Here is a 24,867-nt window from a genome sequence, read left to right as displayed (position 1 = left end):
TTTCTAAATTATCAACAGAGTAAAGACACAGGATAAAATTTTTTTTTTTTTTTTTTTTTTTTTTTTACACAAATAAAAGTTTGAAAAGCGTGAATATGTTCAGTGACTTTCAGTTTCCACTATGTTTTTGTTTTTTGGTTCAGATTCTTCCATTTTGCTCTTCTGGAGCCTGTTTCCTAATTTTTTTTAATTTTTTTTGGACATTTCTGTCACCATGTTCAGGGTGATGTCTGGTGTTTAATTTTTGTACAACCATTGCTACAGATTTTCAGATATTTTTACCTATATGCTTTCATGTAAACCACTCCATTTGCATGTGGAAGGGACGTTCTGCTGGCTAGAAACATGAAGGTAAGGCTCTCAGTCGATTATCTCAGCTGGCCTGTTGTAAAGCAACACTCCTAGCTGTATGATTAGGGGTAATAGCCTCCTTTGAAGTGAACATTTTGAATGCTTTTGTTATTGACGTTATGAGGGAAAAACAGACTCACTTCTGTAGTTAGACTTTTTTCCCCCAGTGGTCTTAATCATTTCCATACATTTTAAAACCCTGCCCTGATAAAGTGCTGAAATATGTTACAGCTAATGAGACTGTTCACGTTTTATTTTTTATGCAATATCTTAATGGTTCTAATGAAAGTCTGTTAATTTTTTACTTAGTTTTATACTCGAGGCATAAAAATATCAATGCTTACTGTAAGATATAACACGTTAATATTATTTTAAAGTGGCTCTGCTGGCCTTTCTCTAAGAAACAGACTTGGCAGCGGATGTTTCGTTAGTAATTCATCCATCCAGCAGGAGGCGGTAGCTGCTGCGCTGCTCCCCGCTGCAGCACCGCAGTTATAAATGCAGCGCAGAAGAAATGGATCGGTGCAGCAAACAACTTTACATGCATGTGGAAGGGGTGTTCTGCTGGCTAGAAACATAAAGGTAAGGCTCTCAGTCGATTATCTCAGCTGGCCTGTTGTAAATCAACGTTTGCGCCGCAGCTGTGAGGCAAAGTGCAGCGAGCTGCTAAGGTTGAAGCTAGTTCACTGGTTAGCTGTTATGCTAACTAGGTTAAGGTATGTTGACTTGAAGGGAAAACGGTAAACAATCAAAATAAACTGTAGTTTGTCTTGCATTCAACACGTGCACGCTTCAGACAGAGCAATGAGACCGTGTTGACTGCGCAGCTCTAAGAGCAGATGCTAGAAAGTTGCTTGTTTTCTAGGTGCTAGCATCCGATTCAGCACTGGAGTAAAGGACTATCTGACTGAAGTTAGGCACTTTGAACGACTTTTGATGAGCTCCACTAAAACTCAAAAAAGGTTTAGAATGGTCTAACTAACATAATGAAATGTTCAACATTGCTAATTATGCTTCAAAACAATGTTTTATATATTTAGTGTGTAATTTCAGGCGTTTTTTATCAGAAAATTTAGACTACATTCGATTGAGTTTTGGATTCAAGATGTTTAAATCTTATCTAAACAGCGAAAAACATATTTGTGTATGTATATTTTTTTTCCATTGACAAAGGCTTGATTTAATTTGATACATTACAAAGGGCTACTTCAGGACCTTTTTTGTTTGTTTGTTTAGCTTTTAGTCCATATTAGATTAGACCCTTCTTTAAAAAACACACTACTGGACTGGACTACCCCACCAAATAATCAAATTAAACAACATGTTTTCATACATTGCTAGCGCTTAGGTTTTCCAAGCAGGCTGGAAAAGTAAGGAATTTGATTTGGTCAAGTTTATTTCTGTACACTTGAAAACAGCAGTTGATCGATATCCTGTGCAGATGAAGTAATAAAATAACACAAAACATGTTTGGCAATCTTCCATTCAATGTACTTTTTATACACCAGCTGCTCAAAAACGAATCGTTATCTGGTTTTTTAATGGCACCGCTCATGGCGGCAGCATGTAGGATGATGCTTGTTACGACTAGGACTGCGCGATATTTAGGTGCGATAAAATTGGTGAATTCTGCGATAACGATATGACTTGTGGTTTTATAAAAACAAAATCGTCAATTTAATTTTTGCTTTGAGTTCACAGCATAAAGACACCAGATAAAAGGTGGTCTACATAAATTATGGAGTTATAAAATCAGTTCCAACCATCTCAAACACAGATTTAGTGAAAAAGTTCTTTTGTGATTGAGTAATTTAGTTGCAGTATCATAATCATTTGACCTCTTTACCTTCTAAAACAATTTATGCTGACATTAAAAGAAACATTCGTCACCACATATTGCAGTCATAGAGAGCCTCAATCCATGATGTGGTATTTCATGAGCTAACACTTATTGCAGACCAAGCTGCTCTTAGCAATTACAATAAATTTGCGATGCATTTTGACCGTTGGTTTGTAAGGCTGTAATGTGAAGGGCAGTTTGTGAAAGGAGGACATTGTTTTCTTTCTGCAGGGAAGCACCCAGTCAACTGAGAGAACGTAAACGAGAACTAGAAAGGAAGGTAAGACATTACAAACTGGTGGATGTTTGCTAATAGACCTGCTTACTAAATAAAACTCTGATTCTTTGTTGTCCTAGCCTTGAACTCTTCAGTCTGTAAGAAATCAGGGAAAGTCAACATGTCTCCTCGAGGGCCTTTAACCACCGTCATAACAACCATTGTGGGGGCGGCCTTAGGTGGGCTGCTGGTATGGCAGGTATATCGAACAAAGCGGAAGAAGCCGTCTTCTGTCCAGAAGGCGGCGGAACCGACAGTCCCTCTGCGTCCCGTCGAAAATGCTCCGGCGCGTACGGAGAGTCAACAAACCCAGCTGCTGTGCCAGGCTCACGATGAGTTTAAAACGGCGGAGTGTCAGACCGAAAGTGCGCCCCGTGCTGTCCACATCCCGACCTGCAAGCAAATGCTGGCGGTGAAACCGGTGATGGTGAGCTCTCAAGAGGACTGGCTGGAGATGTGGCCGCTGATGCAGAAGGAGCTGTCAGTGTTCCCGGTTCTGGGGCTCGACTGTGAATGGGTAAAGGCCCAAGGCGTAAGAAATATGTTTTGCATGACTTTTTCTTGATCATAAAAAGGAAAAGATCCCCTTGAAAGCGCAGATAATTGTATCGTCGAAGTAGAAAGAAAGCAGATTGACGCTGATTGGATTTTTTTCTTTTTATTTCTCATAAATTCCTTGTTTCATGTGGGCTTGTCTGACCTGGCTCAGCCCCTTCTTCTTTTTTTTTTTTTTTTTAAATCCCGCAGGTCTCGATGAAGGGCAGAAGGTCGGAGGTGTCTCTACTGCAGATGGCCACCTACTCGGGTCTGTGCGTCCTGGTGAGGATGCTGACGTTCCGCGGCGGCCAGCAGCAGTTCCCACTCAGCTTTGTGGAAGTTCTCAGAGATCCGCACGTTCTGAAAGTCGGAGTGGGTTGCTATGACGACGGGAAGCGTCTGACGCGCGACTACGGCCTGTCCCTGGCCACCACCGTCGACCTGCGCCACCTCGCCTTAAGGGAAAGGTTTGTTTTTAAGAGAAGTCCTGTCGTTATGAATACTTGTGGATTTGATTGCAAACCCGTCTTCATGACATGATTCCCTCTTCCAGGCGATCCTCTGTCAGTAATGGCCTCAGTCTCAAGTCCTTGGCTGCAGATCTGTTAAATGTACCTCTGGATAAGTCTCTGGAGTTGCGCTGCAGCAACTGGGAAGCGGATCAGTTGACACTAGAGCAGGTACGGAGCCTCTAATTTCAGTGTATTTAATGAAATGAGTCCACCAGAGTTTTGGACTTTATATCCAACAGTAAGTTAAGAGATGCTCCCATCGGGGTTTTCTGTTTTTTACTGTAAACCTGGCTGTTATTTATACTGGAAGAGATGACATCAAACCATATGTGACAGAGCAGACCTTGTAAAATTGATTGATTATTTTTAAAGGGAGCGTATTATTTTAAAAAAAAAACATACTTTTTTGAGCTTTACGTTGTGCCATGTTATTATTCCCTTATCAAAAACATACCTGGAGTGTTGCTTCGATTCTATCAATCATGTTTGAGAAATCATTAATTCTCCCTTGGCAGCCTTTCTGCCACTCGGCTCCTCCAGACTAGCAGCAGCAGCAGCAATTGGCAAATACCTGGTTTAACTGCTGAGCTCAGGCTGTTGCTCACTGATTGGCTCGGAGGTGGTGTCACTGGTTTCTGTTAATCATCATAATTGTGCAGATTGTAACTGGGAAAATAAAGTTGCCTAATGGAAACGAGGCCATTTGGAAAAAAAAAGTTTTTGCGTTAGGACGAGGTGTTTTTTCAGCCATATCAAAATTGGTGTTGTTTTTTTTTTTTTTACAAAACTGCAATAAAAATACTTTTCTTTTTTTTTGGAATGTGCCATTTTGTATCCACCAACAACACGCTTATTTGTGGTCATGCGCCCCGTGTACTTCTGGCTCCACCAGAAGTCTCACTGTTCATCACAAGCTGAGTTTGTCATTCAAACGTGTTGAATCAAGAGCTCTTCTGTAAAATCGCCGACTTTAATTTTCCAAAAATGCTGCATATGTCAGTAGCCGCTCCTGCGCTTCAATAAGATGCTGACTTCTCTGATGGCTCATAGATGAGCGCGAGTCCTTAAATATCAATGCATCTCGTGCGTTTCCGCCGTCGCCGCCATGATTATTTTTTTAAATGACTTATCACGTGAATAATCTCATTCACGTGTAATTTTTTACTCGTATTTTTTATTTAATGGAAACACATTGCGAACTTGTTTTTATTTTTCGACATTATCAGGGCATTTTTACGTCTCGCGCACATTCGTAATGGAGAAATACGTCTACCTTCTTCCCTGAACGCTCCCCTCGCTGCCTCCTGCAGACGACGTACGCCGCCAGAGACGCTCAGATTTCTGTGGCGCTCTTCCTTCGTGTCCTCGGCCTGCAGACCGAAACCGGTCCCGCCCTTTCCACCGGGAGCTCCTATTCGGAGCTGGTGTCCCGCTGCCAGGGTCTGGTGGACGTCCCCTTCAGAGGCCGCTGGGACGGAGACGACGGCGCCCCCGAAGGCGAGCGAAGGCGGAGGACGCGGAAGCCGGCGATGAACAACAGCCCGGAGTCTGGAGATCAGCAAGTCCCAGACCCTCGGAAGAACAACCGGAGGAAACCGCTAGGCGTCGGCTATTCCGCCAGGTCAGACGAAGACGAGCGTGTTTTGGTTTCCCGTCCATCGAGAAAAGAGGTTTAAATTTGTCGCCTCGGCTCGTTACAGGAAGTCTCCGCTCTACGATAACTGCTTCCTGAACGCGCCTGATGGCCAGCCTCTCTGTACGTGCGACAAAAAGAAAGCCCTGTGGTACCTGGACAAAGGAATCGGAGGTAATGCAGGCTTGGCGATGACTCGCATTTTAATTTTATATATAGATATAAATTTTTAAAGATTTACATTTGAGGTTCTTTTTTCCCCGACATAATCCAGAGTGATGTCAGCGCGCCCAGGGCCGCCATCTTGTTTCACAAGCAAGATGCTCATCCTAATACTCAGTCGTTCAATTCAGAATATATTTAGAAAATATTTTCAAAGAGGCTTTTATTTCTGTACTTTGTAGTTTTTTTTAGAATGGAAAGCTAGAGGGGAGAAAAAGATTCAAATCGGTTTTGGTATCAAAAAAAAATATATCTGATTTTATTTTTAAGCCACATCAGCTGGCCCTAGTTCAGGCTAACATTCACAATAGATGAGTTATAGAGTTAAATCTTGTTGTAATTTTGCTGTTTGTAACTCAGAGCTGCAGAGTGAAGACCCCTTCATCGTGCGGCTTCTCTTCGAGCCGTCCGGACGCCCCGACTCCCAGCAGGACTACTACCTGACCGCAAAGGAAAACCTCTGTGTCGTCTGTGGGAAAGCAGACTCCTACATCAGGTGTGACTCTGTCCCAAGTGGCACTCGTTTCAGATTTGAAATTTGTCTTAATCTCCACCCCTTTTTCTCTTGCCAAAAAAAAAAAAAAACCCTCAGGAAAAACATCGTACCGCACGAGTACCGGCGACATTTCCCCACGGAGATGAAGGACCACAACTCCCACGACATCCTGCTGCTCTGCACCAGCTGCCACGCCGCCTCCAACGTGCATGACGGCTTCCTGAAGCAGCAGTTGGCCAATGAGTTCGCCGCCCCACAGGGCTGTGAGGAGGGCGTCCGGGTGCTGGAGGACTCGGACCGCCGGCGGGTGCGCTCGGCAGCTCGGGCGCTGCTCAGCGCCAAGGACGGGCTGCCGGAGCAGCGGCGGGACGAGCTGCAGCTGCTCATCAGGAACTACATGGACATGAACGAGGAGCAGGAACTGACCAACGAGGTGCTGCAGGAGGCCGCCGACCTGAAGACCAGGTGAGTCCGCTGCTTGTCAATGTCTCAGGAATGGACTTCAAGTAACCAAGCGACCATGTAAACAAGTGTTGATTTTTCAAGTGCTGTTTAAGCCACAAGTTCCCGTGGATCACATCGTACGCAGACGATGCCGTGATTTATGCTAAACTTTATATGCCAGATCTCTGGATGTAGTAGAAGTTTGTCAGTCTTGATCAATCATATTTTAACAAAAAGTAAGAACCAGGTCTGGGTAATATGGATTAACAATAAAATCTCAAGAAAAAAATAAAATTCATACCGAATTAAATTTTTCAATTTTAATACCAAATTAAAAAAAATAAAAATTTCCCCCCTCACTTTTTTCCTTAAATTACTAATGACAGAAAATATCTTTAAGAAACTTTATTTTACTTTGACGATTCAACATAAATACAAACTGTAAAACAAGATGGTTGTTCTTGGATGGGTTAACATCATTTTGGAAATCCAAAATTAGTGAAAAAAAAATTTCCCCCCAAAAAATGAAATCTTCAAAAACAGAAACGTTCAATTAATCTATTAAATCAGTTAAATTGATTTATTTCCCTGCCCTTGTAAGAACCGTTCTATTCTTATATTATCTCTACTTTCAAAGACGAGACTTAAATTTATTAGTGAAATCATTATTGATTACTATTGTGAAGCTTCCAGCAGTGATGCGGTAACGGTAAGTTGATTTTGAAGTTGAATACCAAATTGCAGTTAAATTTGACAAGAGGAAAAGTAAAAACTCAAGTTTTGAATACAGTGTCTAAAACCAGCCGTTGTTTTTAAATTTCATCCAGAAGTTTGTATACGTGGGAGAAATTTTGGCGGGAATCGCCATGGCAATCGCTGCATGTACAGAGAACAAAATGGTAACAGGGAGAAAAGTTTAAACTTGAACTTTCAAAGCCGCCTCAACCAGCAGCGGCGCACCGATTGTCGTTTTCTAGCCAATCACCAATCTTTAAAAACCCTGACCTGCTGTTTCTAATTTTTTTTTTTTCCTGGTTTGACTGTTGCTTTTAAAAAAAAAAAAAGTCTGTTTTTGAAATAAAGCTAACAGTTTCAAAATAAGGGGCTTGCGTTTTAAATTTTTTGGATCATTACTCTGGTAGGACGTAAGCTTCAAGTGATGGGGACGTTCAAAATAATGTTTACCAGTTCTGTTTATTTTATGGCAAGCAGGAATTGTTCTAGCTATGGAACAAAAACATTTAGGTAAAGAGATAAACCGTCTTTAATTTAGCCGTTTAATTTAATGAACTTTTTCCTTTCATTGTCATCAGTCTCTCTCTCTCTCCGTCTCTTCCTCCTTAAGGATCCTGAACGAGGCCTACGTTCCTCACGGCCTAAAGGTGGTGCGCGCCCACGCCCAGCGGGGCCTGCGGGGCCTCATGGAGCTGGAGCGTCGCTGGAGGCGGCACTTCCTGACCACCATGCAGCCTCGCCACCTGCCACCTCTCTGGTCCGTGGACCACAACCACAGCAAGTTCCTCCGCAAGTTCGGAGAGGACCTGCCCATCAAACTCAACTGAGCGCCACGACCCCCTCAGAGGGATGGTCCAAAAAAAAGAAAAAAAAAAAAAAAAAGAAAAAAAAACCTGTGGTGAAGTAACCCAGCAATTTGAAAAAACACTAACCTTTCAGCATCGTGGTGGATGTCTTTTTAATTATTCTATTTATTTATGAAAATAAGTTATTAGATAAAAAAAACAACCATTCATGATCTGATTTTTACATGAAAGCTGCTGCCTGCTCTTACTTCCCTGTCCTATTAAGTGAATCCATTTCCCCTCCATGCAGGTGAGCAGCACAATGAGCCAACCGGTTATGAGATTTTCCCTTTTACTCTATTGTCTGTTTTAGGTCAATAGAAGATGTCTTAAAACGCCTTGAAATCAAATGAATCTCTTTATTATTCTTTTTCTGTCTGTACCAGGAGTTTGGTTTCACGATGCGTTTGGGTTTGAATGTTTTTGAGCAAATCAAAGCTGGCATCCATTGGTTGGTCCTTTATGTTCTAGATGTTTCCATCCTGCCGCTGGGTTTCTGATGGTCGGGGCGTCTTCATGGCTCATGTTTTAGTGTGCCTCTTAACCCCACCCCGACCGATCGGACACTCATCAGGATGCAACGCTTCATCGGTTTTTCAGCAGTTTCAGCACGACGTCGTTTCATCCAGAAGTCAAACCGCACAGTAAACAAACGGGTGCCAACTCTCTTTCTCTCGATGTAACCGGGCGAATTTGAACCCCCCTGTCTTAAAAGGATTATGAATTATGTGAGGAAAACGTTTAAATCACTCATAACTTTGTTGCGTAAAGCGTCAAAGCTGTTTGGTTTTTTTTGTTTTGTTTCGTTTTTTTTGTTTGTTTTTTTTTTGTTTTTTTTTCAAAAAAGTGAAGAAATAAATGTTTGTAATAAACTGGTCTTTTCCTGTTTTACACACACACACATATAAAGGAATAAAACAGAAGAAGAGAAAACAGGCTTATTTCTTACAAAATCACAGTTTAATAAATAGTTTGTAAAAATGAGTACAAAAGTGGTTTTCTTAACATTTCTTATATGAACGACTCGTTTCAGGTCAAAGTCTTTAGTTGAACCTTTTTTTTCTTTTCTTTTTTTGTCAACATTTCTTATTTTTACAATCTAGTTCTGCTGAATTAAGGCCTCTTGATTTTGGCATCAGAACAATCTGCTAGTCGAATGTTTTTTTTTTTTTCTTTTTTTTCTTATCTGAAGTTAAGTGTAAAGTTATGAGCTCCCCTGGTTTCACAGTTCAGTCAGAAATGCTGAATAAAGCACATTTACAAATAAATAAAATGGCTCAACATGCAGAATTCTTTTATCCAATGATCCAGACGGACTACACATCTAAAGGGCAGCATTTGACACTGCGACAAGAACAATGGCACATGAGGCTGATTCCTTAAAGGGGATTCCGTCAACGGTGGAGTTTCTCCCGTAAGGAGAGGCCTTGAATTATAACGGAGAACTTTGGGAAATACTTTACCAAAAACAAACAAAAAAAAAACCCCAAAGGAATTCCCCTTAAAGAAGTGTAGCAGTGACGGAGTGCAATCTGTTGTGAAAGACACTGACATCTTTACTGCATTTTTGCTGAAACCAATGTAGGTTGAGACACTAGAAGATCCAGAACATCTGTAATTTTTTTTAAGCTTAATTTTGTCCTGGAAAGGGACCCCTAAGGGACTTGATATTCGAACACGTTGTGTTCGAATATCAAGCTTGGTTAATACCAAGCTTGATATTTTGTAGCTGTTGGCCTCAGCTACTAAATACAATGAAATTCCAGGTTGTAACGTGACAACCTGGAATTTGAAAAATATTCAAGAGGTATTATTACGTTTTTAAGTCGCTGTAAATTTTAGAGGACGAATTTAAAGCTTAAGCCAGCAGGTAAGTGATTGCAAATTCCAACCAAGCTAGCTGACTGCCGCTAGCTTCGGTGTTAGCATACAGATGTGTTTTGTGGCTCTCCTAAGTGTCCACCAACACTAGTACATTTAGTTTCAGCACTAAATTACTGCATATTAAAACTTTTTGTTCAATGTGACAGAAGACTATTTAAACACGCACACAAAAAAGACTCATACAATTCAAGAAAACAATGGCAAGAAGCAATTTAGCCCCAAATTTCCGGATGTTGTCACCTTTTTTTTCTAACACCAGGATGTTACAACAGCTTGAGAAACACACCCTATCTTATTTTTGATTACGTTTCACACGAGGAATGTTTTACTGACCACACTGTACTAATTACAAATTTCCAATCAAGTTGTCTTAACCCCTAATTGTATGGAGTTAGTTTTGTGTAGTTATATTGCAAACAAATTGCAGAGCAAAACGGGACATAAATAACATCTAAAAATACAAATGGGGAAGAGGATGCACTTGAGTAAAATTTCACATTTCAATTGCTTTAACTTAAAACAAAAGAGCAACAATTATTCTGGATGCTGATAAAATTAATACATCATTGCAGTTATAAATTGTAAGATTAATGACATGCAGTCGTTATGAGATTTCTGTTGCAACTTTTAAAGTGAACGGAAATCAACATAAGCTACAAGTTGTGCTTCTTAGAGAATTTTTTTTAGATCTGTGATGCAAAATCTCATTACCGTTTAAAATGGGAAAACAACACATAGAGCCATCTTTTTACACATTGTCATAGCTAAGAATCTGTAAATCAAATATCTGAATATACATTCTAATGATATGTATATTTTTATATTTCTTAACTGCAAAATAAAGACACGAAAATGACTCCATACATAACATCCAAATCCAAATTTCTGAAGCACGTTTTCGGTCCATTTTATAAGACAGACAGACATGTTCCTGTTTTACAGTTCAATCGTTGACCTTCAAGCTAAAGATTAACCTACAGCAAACATTTTTCACACATATTTTATGATGAGTTTGCGAAGATCGGATGCAACAGAATTCACATTTTCATAAGGGCCGATTAGATTGTCACAATAACATAAGAAGCTGCAAAAATAATAGTAAAAAAATAGCTTAAATAAACTTTTAAGTGAAGCAGATGATTCGTTGTGTTTTTGGTCAAAGGCTGATGATGCGGAGAGGCTCGAAATCTAGATTTTCTTCTTAGTTTTGGTGTATTTCTTTCCAAAACCGAACATTTCTTATGGTCATTGATGCCAATAAGTCAACCTTAAGCCCTTGAGACATATTAGAAATATTTTCTAAACAGCAAAGGCCTTCATGACAATAAAGCATCTCTCATTTCTGCATTTTTACCCGGGCCCAGTTATTAAACAGGCTCCTTCCTCCTCCTGCAACATCGAGGCTCCCAACAACCCTAACTTATTATTGCTTGCATGTTCATACGTACAGTAGGGGAAACTGTTCTAGCCTCCGAATGCAGATGCAAAACTAGCAGTATTTCACAGTTCGACTCCAGTAATGGTCCAACCTTTCAAAAAATAGCAACAAAACACGACTGCCTAATGTGTTTTCTGTGCCAAACCGGGTTCATTTTTGTTTTCTTTTTTTTTTTCTCCTATTTTAACGAGGACAGACTCCAGCTTGCGGGAAGAGACACGACGTGGACGTTTGCTGGTGTATTCAGGATGTAACGAGTCACAAAATCTTTGGAGTTTCATTCATTAAGCCAGGATGACGGCGCACGCGGGATCTTTATTTATTTATTTTGTGTGTGTGTGTGTACTCCATCCCGACCCACGAGCCGACGCTTTTACACAAACACACACACACACGCACTCTTCCAAATCCACGCGAACTAATTCAAACGAGAACGCACGCACACCTCACGCATTCACTGCATTTCTCAATGCAAAACGCAATTGGCACAAAGTATCAAAATAAATACCCTGGAAGATTGGCACTATGCAAAAAAAAAAAAAAAAGAAAGAAAAAAAGAAAAAAAGCTTCACAATTTTCAAAGAAATCTTATAAAAAACTATTGAATAATCTCAGTCTACTCCATGTTTTATTATCCTCACTATTACTTATATACTATATGCTGATGAAGGTTACACCAGTGTCGTAAACCTCTGAAGGACTTAACTACCACTGAAACAATATAGCTCCTATTCAAATAGATTTTTTTTCCACAAACATACATCAAAAATGAAGTATCTAACATCTATCGGACTATAGATAGTGCTGTTGTCTGGTATGCATTTCTTTATAGTGCCTATTCTTTGTTTTCTTCCTTCACACAATCAGTTCAAGCAACATCACCCCATCAACATCTTTGTACTGACCCCTGTAGGGTTACCTCACAGGTGTCCCTCTAGGATGCTGGTGACAGGCTGGTCCAGTGAAGGGCCTGGCGCCGCCCTGCCCGGGGCCACCGAGGGGCCCTGGAGGCGCTGGAGCTCCAGTATGCTGTCTATGGCACTCTGTAGATGTTCGCTGAGGATGTTGTCCTCTTGGAAAGGCAGGGACGCGGGGCTGAAGCGCTGCTCCGGCTGAGGGGACACATCCACCCTGTAGCATTTCAGCTTTGGGGCGCCAATATCTCTGGTGGCAATCTCGAAGCAAACGTCCTCCGGTTCCGTCATTGGAAGGGGAATCGGAGGCTTTGCTTGGGAGTCGGGCACCGTCTGTGGGACCTGTTCTGCGGCGTTACAGCCCGGAGCGCCGTCGGACATTTCGTCTCCATACTGGGAACGCCGAGGAGCTCCGTTGGTTGCCTGGGGGTGACGTTCATTGACACCTCCGCCGCCGTTTGTCAGCTGCCCCGTGTGGTCCCTCTTGAGTCCCGGATCGCAGGCTGAGTTGTGGATAACTTTGCGGGAGCCCGACTCCTGCTTGATAGTGAGTCTTAGAGCTCCACGTGAGCTGGAACGGTAGGTCTTCAGTCCTGGGGGTCTTTCGGTCAGTCGTGCCCAGGCTGGCGGGGAGGAGGGGCTGCTAGAAGAGTGTGCGTGAGAGAAGCCAGAGGACTGGGCACTGTGAGGGGAAGACGCTGACGTCACCAAAGATGTCATAAATGTTTCTGGAAGGAAGAAAAAAGGAGTGACTGAACAATGTGACCAGTTAGTTTTGGGTACTTTCGCAGATGGAAGTGTTGCGGTACTCAACATTCGCTTTGGTCACAAGAGCGGTCCGAAGACCACATTCTCAAAGTCTTGATCTTGTCTTGGACTTGTTGGATTCACGATTCTTTCTCAAAGCCAAACCTTCAACATCCTTTATTGTACCCGAGTTTAAAATTCTTGCTGCATTCAAATGCAATCAATAGTTTTTTTACTTTGAAAATTTAATGCTACCACCTGTCCCTCTACATACAGAGTGAGAAAGTAAGAGGGAGAAATATTTTTCAGTGCAAATATTCAGATTTTTTTTGTTTGTTTGTTTGTACAGCATGCAGTGGTAAGTTAAGTCCTCCACCTCTGTTCACTGTCAGTCACTTAACATTTAGCTGGATTTCTTCAGAGTTGTCTGTTTAACATCAGCCGATTCTTGCTGAACTCTTGAATTTCATTCATCACTCTGCTGTAATGAATAGGACATAACGCGTGAAAATGTTTTCCAATAGTTCCAATTCTACATGAGATTTTAGGTTTAGATTAACAATGTACTCAGAAACTTCAGAGCCTAACATCAGTCAGGCCTGACATTTAGCAGCTTTCAAGAGTCCCCTTCACGCTTTCTGCTTCTTAATCACCATAAAAACACCTTTAATTTCTCCTTAGCTTCATGTTAAGGAAAATGACACTCTTGTGTGTGATTTTCCATCATCATGCAGCCCTCCTCAGCCTCCCCATTGACATGTCTTAATTATTCATTCACACCTGGGAGCTCGACTGGAGCAAATATGGAGGTTAAGTGCAGTGCCCTGAGGTACCACTCTGATTGTCTAGGAATTTTTAATGTTCTCATACTTGTTGAATACTGTGTCTTTTTTGCTCATTAAGACATTCCTTGCAATATTACTAGCCCCTTACCCCCTTGTGGAAACACTGACCTGGATCTTTGCGAGCCCGCCGTCTCTCCTCCGCTAACGTGTATCTCTCGGCCTGGAGGAAGAGACGCTCCAGCATCACCATCTCTGCCGACGGACTCTCCTGCTGTGGAAACCATGGTTCGCATGTCATCAATAGTGGAGGTACGCAAGTGGGAGGAAAAATTTGTTTACAAATAAAAATCTGAATAGTGTGGTGGACTTCGTAGAACCCCTTTTACTGGAGTTACGGCATCTTGTGAGCACAAATAAAGGCTCTATGTTCTGAAGTCATGCAACGTTAGCATGCTACATCTCACCTGGGTTTCCTTAACCAATAGCTGCCTGTATTTGTTGACCATGTCCTTGGTGCGTTTTAGCAGGAAACCAGATACAGAGTCAAACTCCTGATCCACTGTTGAAAAAGAAATATGTCATTTCCAGGTGAATTTTTACCAAAAGCAAGAAAATGGAGAAAACCTCTTGAAATAATGATTAAAGAAACAGCAAATGGTTACTTCTTGATATTCTCAGACTTTACAAATCAATGCTTGTGAACCTAAGTTGAAGTCGTCTTGAGTGGGCAGGTGACCGGCGCAGGTGTGATACGGCAGCAGGCGTCTAACGGCGTCTTTCAGAGTGGCGAACGCCGGCCGGGTGAACGGGTTCTGCACAGCTCCGTGGTCCAAACAGAGCTGCTGCTGGAATCTGAAGAGAACGATGAGATCTCAGCGTTACCGTCCACGATGACTCCGAAATGGTTCATCTGGCAGCTGGTTTGTAAACAAACGAAAACTACAGTCACTTTTGAATGACATTTTGTGGAAACTCTTACCTGTGTCTGCGCATTGCTGGTGTGAGCCTCTCCTCTCTCTGCAGTTCCAGATTACCTGCCAGCTGATAAACACGTTTTCAGTTAAAAAAAAAAAAAAAAAAAAAACATTAACTCAAGCGTATATTGTATGTGGAAGGATTTAGACTTTGCTGTATGGTGTGTCATATTTAAGTGTTGCACCTTTTTGCTCTGCTGGACGGGGCCACACTGGACAGAAGGCCCCTGAACTCGATCTGCAGGAGAGGGTGGATGTACATTGAGAGTATAGCTCTTACTCTCCAAGGCAGCTGTGGGCTCTGGTAGACGACATGATGACAAAGATGAACACAGTCAGCGGAGAAGTATGATACACGTATACATTAGGCCTCCACGCCACCAGAGGGTTCCCAGGAGCACCAAGCTAGCATGATAATATAAATATATTTTTTTTAAATAACAAACTAAATGCTAATACATTAATAAAATAATTTACATATTTATTTTATAGTTTGAAGTACACATATTTTATTTAATTTATTTGGTAGGGACAATGCACATTATCATTTTTGTAAATGCGGCAGAATTAGCCAAAAGGCTATTTTTTAGTCTTTTTTTTTAATAGAAAAAGCTGCTGTTGAACTCACTGTTTTGTGTTTGCTGTAGGACAGCAGAGTCGTCTCCCTCTTTCGAGAGAAGAGCGGGTGCAGCTGCGGGCGCAGTCTGCTGCTGAGGCACCGGGACGCTGACATGCAGAGGGGACGGGCTGCGGCGGGCGGGAGTGCAGCTCGAAGACTGGGGCTGGGAGACGGGCGGCTGCACCTGTCCGGGAGGCTGGGAAACACTCTGGACATTCGCCTGGGTCTCCGCAAATAAGCTCTGCGGGACTTGGTACTGGACTGGAGCCTCCATGTTTGTCTGGGAGGCCGACGTCTGAGGCCCAACCGGAGGGGAGAACGTCGCTGGAGCTGGCCTCGCGGCGTCCTGAACCAGAGACGGGGAGCAGATCATCGTCGTGTTTTCCGGTTCTGAGGGATGCGGAGAAACTTCACAGCGCCGGCCGGACATCACGTGAGCGTCCGGTTCAGACGCGGCTCCGCTCTGGGGTGGACTGTCTCCGTCGCTGCCAGCCGGGGAGGTGAGGGGCTCAATCGGAACCACTGGCAGAGCTCCAACCAATAATTCAGACGGGATGGGAGAACTAAGCGCTTCCTGGTGAGAAAATCAGACCAGAATTTAAGCCAACATGTGATATATGACATTAAATGATACTCTGAACAAAGCTATTCTAATTGGAGTTTTATATCATATCTTCATTTTTCTAATTTAATGACGCATATTTAGCTCGTTTAATATAAAGCGTGTTGACAAAACACGGAATGCTTACACTTCAAGTGTTTCACGTGGTTTCAGGTGCTTGAATTCCTTGAAAGTGCTTGAATTTCATTTAAGTGTTTTGAAGGTTTAAACCAGGGGTCCCCAAACTTTTTCCTGCGAGGGCCACATGACTGTTCCCTTTTCTGGTCGGGGGCCGGTCTTAGGTTTTCGAGAAAGAAACCTTAGAAAGGTTTTGTTGGGGGGGGGCTGGATTACTGCCGACGACATATTAGCGTTTGTAGATAGATTTTTTACCCAGAATGCAAATGGAAAAAAACCGTGAGCGTGAAACGGTGACTGGTACTGACTAGTATATATTCCATTGAGGGAAACTAAGTTTCATATCTGCTCAAGAGCCCCCCTGGTGGTTGAAGAAAAATCCACATATATATGAAAAAAAACACTGAATGCTCTCTGGTATTGTTCAGGGGGCCGGACCAAATGAGGAGGCGGGCCGTAGTTTGGGGACCCCTGGTTTAAACATTTCTTGATTTATCTATAAAGTCATTGAAAGCTTAATATTTAAATTGCATGGCTTTGAAATCTAAGTGCAAAATTTTATTAAAATCCAGAAAACTTAGTGGGAACATTTTTATAGATTTTTGTAATTTTCTTTTTATATTGTGTCTTACCCTGTCCCTGGAGCTGTAGAATCTAAAATAACATCGCAAGACATTATTAACAACAGTGTGTCATATTATATGACAATGATGTGATACAATAGTGATTTGAAACTGTATTTTTTAATTAATTTGTATTGTTCTTATCTCCAAAGTGTGGCACTGGAAACTGCTTGAATTTTACTGTGGAAAAACGCATCCTGTTCAGGAGCTTCCTTTTCTTCATGTACTTCATGCGCTGCTTTGTGCTGGTCTGTCACACAGAATCCCCCCAGAAAACAAAATCTCCGGTAGACGTAGCACGCACTGACCTGTGGCATGTGTTGCATAAAGTCCTGGCTTTGACTCATCGAGTGGGTGACCTCTTCCACAACATGGCTGAGGTCTGCTGAGGGCATCAGGAGCTTGGGCATCTCCACAGCTGGTTCGGAGACATGAGGAGGCTCAGGTGGGGGCTGTAAGACCGCAACCACCTGAGGAAGAGCAGGAGGAGGAGGAGGAGGAGGAGGGGACTGGAGCCCCGCAGAGCCGGGCTGCACCGAGACGTGCTGGACCACGTGTCCAAAGGGCTGCGGGAAAGACGCACCAAAATTAGGACCAAATTCTCTTCAGTTCAAATGAAGAATAAAGTATGCCATATTAGGGGTGTCCAGATGCAACTTTTTCACTTCTGATATGATACTGATATTGCAGCTTTGACAAATGGCCGTAATCGATACTGACCCATTGTGAAATCACCATGATTCATACATTATTTGTAGTGTGGAATGTTAGAGAACCTCTAATCATGTGATATTACTCAGAGAACAAAAGTCAACAATAACGGGTATGAGAACAACTGAGCCATGTATTGACCCAATGGGTCTGCATGCGGAATACAAACACTGGTGCATGGAAATGACGGGGCGGACTAATTGCTCCAGTGGAGTGTTTCTAACAGTGTGCAGGCTGATATATTCTGACACTCGCTTTTTTTTTTAGCTGATATCGGACTAATTTCCAATATCAATATTGGATTGGAACAGACCTGGGTAACCATAGTGAAACACTGCTTAGTCGTCACGTTTATCTTCAGAGCGGTGAGAGCTCACCTGTTGTAGCTGGTGGAAAGCCTCCTCTGAGCCGCTCCTCTCCTCCTGAACAGGCCTCTCAGGCAGCAGCACCACAGAGGCCCGCTGAAGGCTCAGCTGCCCCTCCGTCACTCCCGCCTGTGGAGCTGCAGCCTGAGCGGCGAACGGCAGTCCCTGAACCACCGAGGGGCCGTTGACAATCGAGATGGAAGTGAGATCCTGGGGAAGCACCCCTGAACTGTTGATCAGGGTGATGTGGTTCCCAAGAGCAGGACTGTGGACCAGGGTGGCTTGTTGCCCCTGCCCTCCTGCAGCGTAAGCTCCAGCCAGCTGTGCTGGCATCTGGAAGACGGTGGTGGGGGCCGGCTGCAGCTGCAGAGATCCTGAAAGCACAGTGGCCTGGCGGAGAGCTAGCTGCCCTGTAGGAGTGGCGAAGACTGGGCTGAAGTTCAGCTGTCTTTGGGGTACGGTTAGGATCTGAGAGCCGTCCACAAGCTGCCCGGTGGAGGCGGCCACGCCGTGAACGGAGGGGCCTTGATGACTGGGGGTGAGGAGAGGCTGCACTGCTCTGGCAGGCTGGGATATTGTGACGGGACACTGGCCCGGAAGAAGAAACTGGTTCTGGCCTTGGAAGAGTCCCTGAGGCTGGAGCACGAATGAGCCGCCCTGGTTGACCAGCTGCAGGCTGACCGGCTTGGAGAGCTGCTGCGCTGGCTGTGGCTGTGGAGCTACAGTCTTTTGGCCGGGAGCTTGGGACAATAAGATGTTGGACGAGGCGGTCGCCGGGACAAATGTGAGACCAGAGGTCGCTTTCTGCCCCGAGGGCTTGGGGCTGATTTGCACCAGCCTGGGCTGGATGCTGATGGGCAGCTTAGGCTGGATGGGGAGCGGGGCACGCTGCAGGACGATGCCTGGCGCCGGCGCCGCTGTGGCTCTGAGGGCCGGGTTGATGAGAGGCCGGGTGGCGACGCTAGGCACTGCCTTGTGGATGATCATGCTGGAGCCTTGAGCGGGACTCAGGGAGAAGGAACTGTCTGGAGACGGAGCAGGAAACACGTTCCCAGGCAGGAGTCCCATCAGCTGAGCCGGGGCAGCCGGTTTTAGAGATGGGCAGCCCGGTCCCACTGCCAGCAGGGAGGGCTGAGGAGGCTCCACTGCGGCTTGGGTGTCTCTGGGCAACGTCGGGGCGACGGGCAATGTGACAGACTTGGGTATGAACGGCACCAAAGGTGGAGAGAGGAGAGGAGTTGGGGAATAGAGGGACAAAACGTCTCCTGCTTGCGCCAGTCCTGCTTCCAGGGCCATCGTCTGCTCGGTGATTTCAGCCTCCTGCAGACTCTGCTGGAGGATATCACAAGCCACCTCCGCCTCCCCCACTTCCTCCTCCTCCTTCGCCTCACATCCAGCCTCGGCAGGTGGCTGCACGGCCTCCGGGTCCTCCGCGCCCTCCGGAGAGGACAGCAGAGCCTCCTCCAAGAAAGACAGGTCCACACAGCCAGGTGGAGGCGTGTCCGTGCAGTCCCTGCTGTCTCCCAGCAGAGAGACGGGACTCTGGAGGAAGAGACACGGACAGAAAGGTTATTGTGTGATTAGTCAGCATTTAATAGCAGTCACGAAATGGAGAGAAAACCATTGATCTCCTGGGGGTTGATGCTGGTTGTTGTGACGCTGCTGGCTGCGCATCCAGACACTCACCGGGGCATCTGTGAAGAGAGAGGGCTCCCCAGAGGAGGAGCTAATGAGCAGGTCTTCAGTCTGCAGCTGGTGAGACAAAAACGAGTCAATTTAAGGTTTGGCCCGCCTTGATGGTTGGGGAAAAATGATTCAGCTTTACTTTCTGACTTTCTGTTAACCGTCTGTCCTTTCACAAACACCTCACAAATCTGACTCTTCATTAGCATGATTGCTGCAGCTAAACACCATTGCACACCACACTTTTCAGATTTTATTTTGTGAGAAAGTTTGAGAGTCTTCTATCCACTTTCTGTGGCTCTTCCACACAATCTTAGAAGAGTTTGAAGGCTGTGGTTGTAGGATTCAAGCAGTTTTCGAGTCTCTGTAAATCACTTCTTACCTCACTGGTTCCATGAAGGAAGTCATTCAGGGCTTGGGGGTCACTGCAACAAGAGAAGAAGAACAAAAGGACTGAAACTGATGAAATCTATGTGGATATTTGTTTTTATACATTTTCAGAGAGCGGGCTCTCTTCTTAGCATGTTTGTCTCGTTTTTATGTTAGAATCACCATTTTGATTCAGGATTTGCATGTAAACGTAAGTAAAGCAGTCAATAAGTCGCCCCTTCTTTTTTGAACACATTTTGTTGTGTTTTGCAGGATATTTTGTTGGAAATGTTGTGGTTCTATTCATGCTTTTTTTCCCTTTGTTTTGAAAGGCAATGAAGGAAAGAAAGAGAGCAAGCTAGCTCTAGCTAGCTACAGGATGTAAGAACAAACTAAAAACTTACCACAAAACATCAAGTAGACAAGTCCCATCTTCATCCTCCATGTCAGCTGAGAGAAAGATTAAGAATTATTAATACCAGCACTTCATTTTGTTACAGTATTGTTCTTAAAGTTCCCCTGATGTTTGTCCAGATAATTCTTCTGATATCAGGATAAAATGCGTTTGATCCAGACTGATGCTGCTGTTCCATCCACATTACCTGATGATTACACACTTGTCTCTTTAAAGCGCCCCGCTTGCCGTTTTCTTGTGTAATTGTAAAATTCAACATGGCTAACGTCACAAACCCATTTCCTACAGGCACAGAACATCCCCAGCTTGGAATTGCTTCCTTTTTATGGCAACACACGAGGCAAAGTCTCACAGGGGGGAAAAATAAGATGCAGAACAAAACGCCTGCGCTGTTGAGTTTTGTCTTTCATAGAAAGTATTTCTCTCATTTTCGCTTTTTTGGGGGAGGCACAGATGAATGTTTCGACTCATCAAAAAAAAAAAAATAAAAAAAACAAAGTGAGGAAAAGAAAATCTGAGGAAATACAAAAACATTTTTTAGATAATTATTTCATTTTTAAAGGGGAAAAAAGCTATCCAACCAACACATGTAATTGCCACCCTTGAAAAAAAATTATGATTTAACTGTCATTTATCCCCTTTTTCACATTCGCTAGCCATACCCAGACCTGAATACTGCCTGACTGGCAGAATCAAGAAATGACTCAAATACAAGGACAAGAATGTAGGCTAAAGATCTCAAAAAAGCAAATCGAAAGAAATTCAAGAACAAACAAGAAACCAGGTCGCTGACTGAAACAATGCTTATGAAAAGTATTTACTCCCTTAGATGTAAATACTTGCTTTGACAAATCAAGTTCAACAATATTTCTGGCAATTTTAAAAAAATTAATAAATACTGACAGAAAAATCACATACCAACTGTTTAGCACGAGAGTGAAAAGGTTATAATTAGTTGTTGTGTTTGAATCCAATTGTTGTTTTAAAATGTTTAAGTCCGGTTGACTTTTCTTGGAAACATCTCAATTCTTATTTGAAATAATTCTGCTAAAAGGGAAAGTATTCCTTATGCATTAACTGACTGTGCCTCCGTTTCAGTTCCAGGTGGAGGACGCCGTTTTGGATCAGATGTTTGCTGCTAACACAAACCCTGTGAGATATTTCCACATTTCCACATTTCTTACTAACGTTGATGTAAGTTGAATAAATCTGAAAACAAGTGTCCGTCCTGTGACGTCAATTTTATTAATTATGCTTTAAGCTTAAATTTGAAAAAGAAAATGGAAAAAGTTTTGGATAAAATTCAAGTGAAGGATTGTGATAAAACTGTTTTTCTCATTGGGGACAAGAAACAACAACACAGTGTACACTGCAAAAAAAAGACCCTTCTCAAAACAAATTAAAAAAAATATAGAAAATGTGATACGTCTCCCATGTATAAGTCAAAAAAATCTGCCAACAGAACTATTACTTTTTGATCAATATTCAAGGATTATTTGCTTAAAATAAGCTCCCTTATAAGTCACTCATAAGTTAGTTTTGTCTTATTTCAATTGCATCAAGGTATTTATACAAGAAACTAGACAAAAATGCATGGTAAGCTGTTTTGTTTTTGCAGTGTAGCACATATGTTGACGTTTCAAGATGAAGTTGCAAAGTGTTCACATTTTCACATAAATAAAACTCTGAAAAGTGTGGCGTGCATTTGTATTTAGCCCCCTGTACTCTGACTGCGACCATTTCAATTCTGAGGTTAAGTCTGCTATATTAGTAAGGAAAGTCCATTAATGTGGAATAATCCAGCTGTTCCATAAACAAGGAGCATCAGGAAGATCAAGGACCAAAGCAGAGACATCAGGGAGGAAAGTAGTGGAAACGTTTAAAGCAGTTGAGCTGCAGAGATCCAATTCAGGTGGAAAAATAGTCAACAAAAGTCTAGTTTACAGCTTTTCATTAGTCTTTTGAGTAGGGAGCATCATAACGTGGGGATACGTTTTCTCCAGAAAACCTGTAGTTTCTAGCACAACGTCACATTGTTCCAAAAATATCTGATAAATTAAAGCCTCCAGCAGCAGTTCTAGGTAATAAAGGTGCTTTCTGTGTGCTTAAATGGATGATTTTCCTGACCAGGAACAATCAAAGCACATGGGAAGATAGATGGAGCTAAATGGAGCCTAACACAGGATGGAAAGCTAACACAGGTAAGCAATAGACTGGATATTTCTTGCAAAGTCTCGCCTTCCAGCAAGAAAACAACGAAGAATGTACACCTGGAGCATTGGAATGGTTTGGATCAGAGCATGTCCACGTGTTAGAATGGCCCAGTCAAAGTCTGGACATAAATTCAATTGAAAAATTGTTGCAAGCTGTTGTTTATGCTCTCCATTGAAACCTCCAGCTTTATTTGCAGGTGGTTTGATAAGTGTTTGACTCACTGGGGATGCACTTCACACTTTTAAGATTTTACATTAAAACATTAAGTAATTTAAAATGCAGTATAATGAAATAGTAAACATTAATAGGAGAAATTGTCTCAATATATATTATGTTCTTATTGTAGTATTTTTGCATCAATATTATCTTAATACTACTATTAGTAATACATAGGAAGATAGAAGGAGTAATACTTCTATCCACTCCTTTGAACGGTTATCACTTACTGTGTCATTTTGTTATTTATAACGTTCAACAAACATCGAAATACAAATTTTTATTGGTAAAAAATAAAAAATGCAAATATGTACTACTTTGTGTTGTTTCGCCTTCCTGTGCAACTCTGTTTGAAAAGGAAAAAAAATTTGCTTGCGCCACAGTCTGGGCTTTCTCCCCTTTGGTTGAATTCTCTCCGGTACCAAACCAATGAGCGAACAGAAGAACGATGACGTCAATTTTCTGCGCTGTTTTGGAATTGTGGTCTGCTTGTAGTTTTAGCAATGGCAGCGGAGGAAGCGAAGGACGCCGTTTAGTCCGTGTACGAAAACATTAAATTAACATTAACAGTCGCCTCCTTCGGCTTTTTGTAGAGGAGGATGGTTGTTGACGGCGCACGCCATTTCCGGTAAGCGTCATAGTGTAGAACTGGCGCATTACCTCACGGGCAAAAGTCAATTGTTTCAAATTAGTCAAATTATTTCAGAGAAATAAACATATTTTGATTCCTTAATACTTTTCTGGAATTAAGCGATAAACAAAAATTTAATTATCCCAACAACAACAGCAAAATCTACATGTGGGAAAAGGATTCACCAACGTAAACATACTTTACATGTGAGAGGCCCCATGCAGAGCGGTCGAGCTGAGTTCCGGTGGTGGCTTCATGGGAAGCTGTGGCCGCTCTTCGGCGTCTGGGGGCGGGCGGGAACCAGGCCGAGGCGGCGGCGGGACGGAGCCGAGACCTCTCTCTGCTGGGGCATCGCTGCAGGAGTCTGGATGTGAGGAGGGCAGAGACAACACAGCACACGCCGCATGCTGTCAGGTCACTCCAGGTTACCACCAACAACACACCTTCATCTCAGGAGAGAGGCAGACACTACGATCGATGCGTGATTCATCAGTTTTCTGGCTCCAAATCTATAGCCACAATAGCATCATATTTCTGATTATTGATTACGCCCGAGGCTGATCGGGAGGGAGTGCAGGAGGAGGGAGGAGAGGAAAACAGAAGCTATTGTTGTGGCAGATCAGAGCGGCTCAGCTGTAAATAGACGGCTCCCCCTGCGCCTTGGATGTGACTTGTCCTCCTCATGGCTGTGGGGGGAGAAAAAGGAGGAGGGAGGGTCGAAAAAGGAGCAGCAATGTGGAACATCTCTGCACAGCGCCAGCCTGATCTAACATTACTTACTGCCTTGCGCCCGATTTCAAAGTCCTCTCCCTCTCCGACTCCGCCGATCGTATTTGTTTACAAGCAGACAGCCGCATTAACACCCCTCCAGGTACCGCATCGCCCAGTGAAATCCAGGCGCACCGACCCCATCATCCGAAACCTGCAGCGGCAAGTGCCCCGCTATTCTCTGGCCATAACCAGGACCCGGGATCCGCTGATGTAGGTTACGTAAGGTGATGTGGGTTCATGTTAAATTTCTCTTCGAGACGATGCAAGACGCCGAGCCCGCCGTTTCTTCCAATCTCCCTCCCCTTCATCATCACCGTTGTTGTTATTATCATCATCATCATCATCATTATTTAAGATACATATATTTTTCTCAGTGTGAGTCCACGGCAGCTGACGCCTGCTGTAAATCATATCGCGGTAACAAAAGATGCCTTGTGTTAAATATCTCCTCTCGCAGTCAGCCCCGAGCGATTCGCTCCTCGTCGGGTCGCTGGAGTAAATTCCGCTATTAAAAGAATAACCAAGAGAGAGGAAGAAAAAAAAAAACACCCTCACCCCTTCTTTGTGGTTTATTGTCCTGTCAAGCGGGCCTCTGCGCCATCGATTCTCACTCAGCGGTCTTTTCAGATGCTAAAAGGAGGAGAGGGGGGTGGCGGTGGTGGAGGAGGAGGAGAGGGTGGGGGGTAGGACAGGGTGGGATGAAGGAGGGGGGAGGAGGAGGGGTGTGGTAGGGGCGCCGGAGTGGGTGTGAGAAAACAGACTGCGATCACAACACAAAGGTAGGGGGACAAAAAAAAAAAAAAAAAAAAAAAAAAAAAAAAACAAACCCGGGGGGAAAGGGGGGGGGGGGGTGACCGTTTTTGGGAGGAGGCAGCCG

The 24,867-nt window shown here is 43.3% G+C and overlaps 2 protein-coding genes across 6 annotated transcripts; one reads left to right on the top strand and one right to left on the bottom strand.

Annotated features, from left to right (window-relative positions):
• The first annotated feature begins 823 nt into the window (after positions 1-823).
• On the top strand, positions 824-8,242 carry exd2 (exonuclease 3'-5' domain containing 2). Of its 2 annotated transcripts, none has more exons than XM_015039785.1 (10): positions 824-933; positions 2,423-2,471; positions 2,549-2,985; positions 3,216-3,472; positions 3,559-3,685; positions 4,828-5,138; positions 5,218-5,324; positions 5,733-5,868; positions 5,965-6,333; positions 7,658-8,242. In XM_015039785.1, the coding sequence occupies exons 3-10, from the start codon at positions 2,590-2,592 to the stop codon at positions 7,872-7,874; spliced, it is 1,920 nt and encodes a 639-aa protein (XP_014895271.1). In that variant the 5' UTR covers positions 824-933; positions 2,423-2,471; positions 2,549-2,589; the 3' UTR covers positions 7,875-8,242. The 2 variants fall into 2 exon arrangements, with proteins under 2 accessions (XP_014895271.1, XP_014895270.1); XM_015039784.1 differs by having other exon boundaries at positions 2,549-3,000.
• A 591-nt stretch (positions 8,243-8,833) lies between these two features.
• On the bottom strand, positions 8,834-24,665 carry LOC106951978 (glioma tumor suppressor candidate region gene 1 protein). Of its 4 annotated transcripts, none has more exons than XM_015039779.1 (14): positions 24,546-24,665; positions 23,419-23,583; positions 20,148-20,193; positions 19,757-19,799; positions 19,378-19,443; positions 17,704-19,233; positions 16,924-17,181; positions 15,263-15,830; positions 14,820-14,935; positions 14,640-14,701; positions 14,364-14,512; positions 14,125-14,219; positions 13,829-13,931; positions 8,834-12,856 (listed from the first exon to the last, which is right to left on the bottom strand). In XM_015039779.1, exons 3-14 carry the CDS (start codon positions 20,186-20,188, stop codon positions 12,135-12,137), a joined length of 3,753 nt encoding a protein of 1,250 aa, XP_014895265.1. In that variant the 5' UTR covers positions 20,189-20,193; positions 23,419-23,583; positions 24,546-24,665; the 3' UTR covers positions 8,834-12,134. The 4 variants fall into 4 exon arrangements, with proteins under 4 accessions (XP_014895265.1, XP_014895269.1, XP_014895267.1 ...); XM_015039783.1 differs by having other exon boundaries at positions 13,829-13,928; XM_015039781.1 differs by having other exon boundaries at positions 15,263-15,827.
• Positions 24,666-24,867: the final 202 nt, after the last annotated feature.

Source organism: Poecilia latipinna, unplaced genomic scaffold (genome assembly GCF_001443285.1).
Source record: "Poecilia latipinna isolate Pla-1442-1.1 unplaced genomic scaffold, P_latipinna-1.0 Scaffold484, whole genome shotgun sequence".
Taxonomy (NCBI): domain Eukaryota; kingdom Metazoa; phylum Chordata; class Actinopteri; order Cyprinodontiformes; family Poeciliidae; genus Poecilia; species Poecilia latipinna.
This window is presented reverse-complemented; position numbering and strand designations above follow the sequence as displayed.

Bases quoted from the DNA above. Each gene is read 5' to 3' on its own strand.
- exd2 (XM_015039784.1), top strand. From the start codon at position 2,590: ATGTCTCCTCGAGGGCCTTTAACCACCGTCATAACAACCATTGTGGGG. The intron at 5,139-5,217 runs GTCAGACGAAGA...GGCTCGTTACAG, and splicing joins GGCGTCGGCTATTCCGCCAG to GAAGTCTCCGCTCTACGATA. The intron at 6,334-7,657 runs GTGAGTCCGCTG...TTCCTCCTTAAG, and splicing joins GCCGCCGACCTGAAGACCAG to GATCCTGAACGAGGCCTACG.
- LOC106951978 (XM_015039779.1), bottom strand. From the start codon at position 20,188: ATGGAGGATGAAGATGGGACTTGTCTACTTGATGTTTTGTG. The intron at 13,932-14,124 runs GTGAGATGTAGC...TGGTTTCCACAG, and splicing joins TATTGGTTAAGGAAACCCAG to CAGGAGAGTCCGTCGGCAGA. The intron at 12,857-13,828 runs GTCAGTGTTTCC...TCTTCCTTCCAG, and splicing joins GCGGGCTCGCAAAGATCCAG to AAACATTTATGACATCTTTG.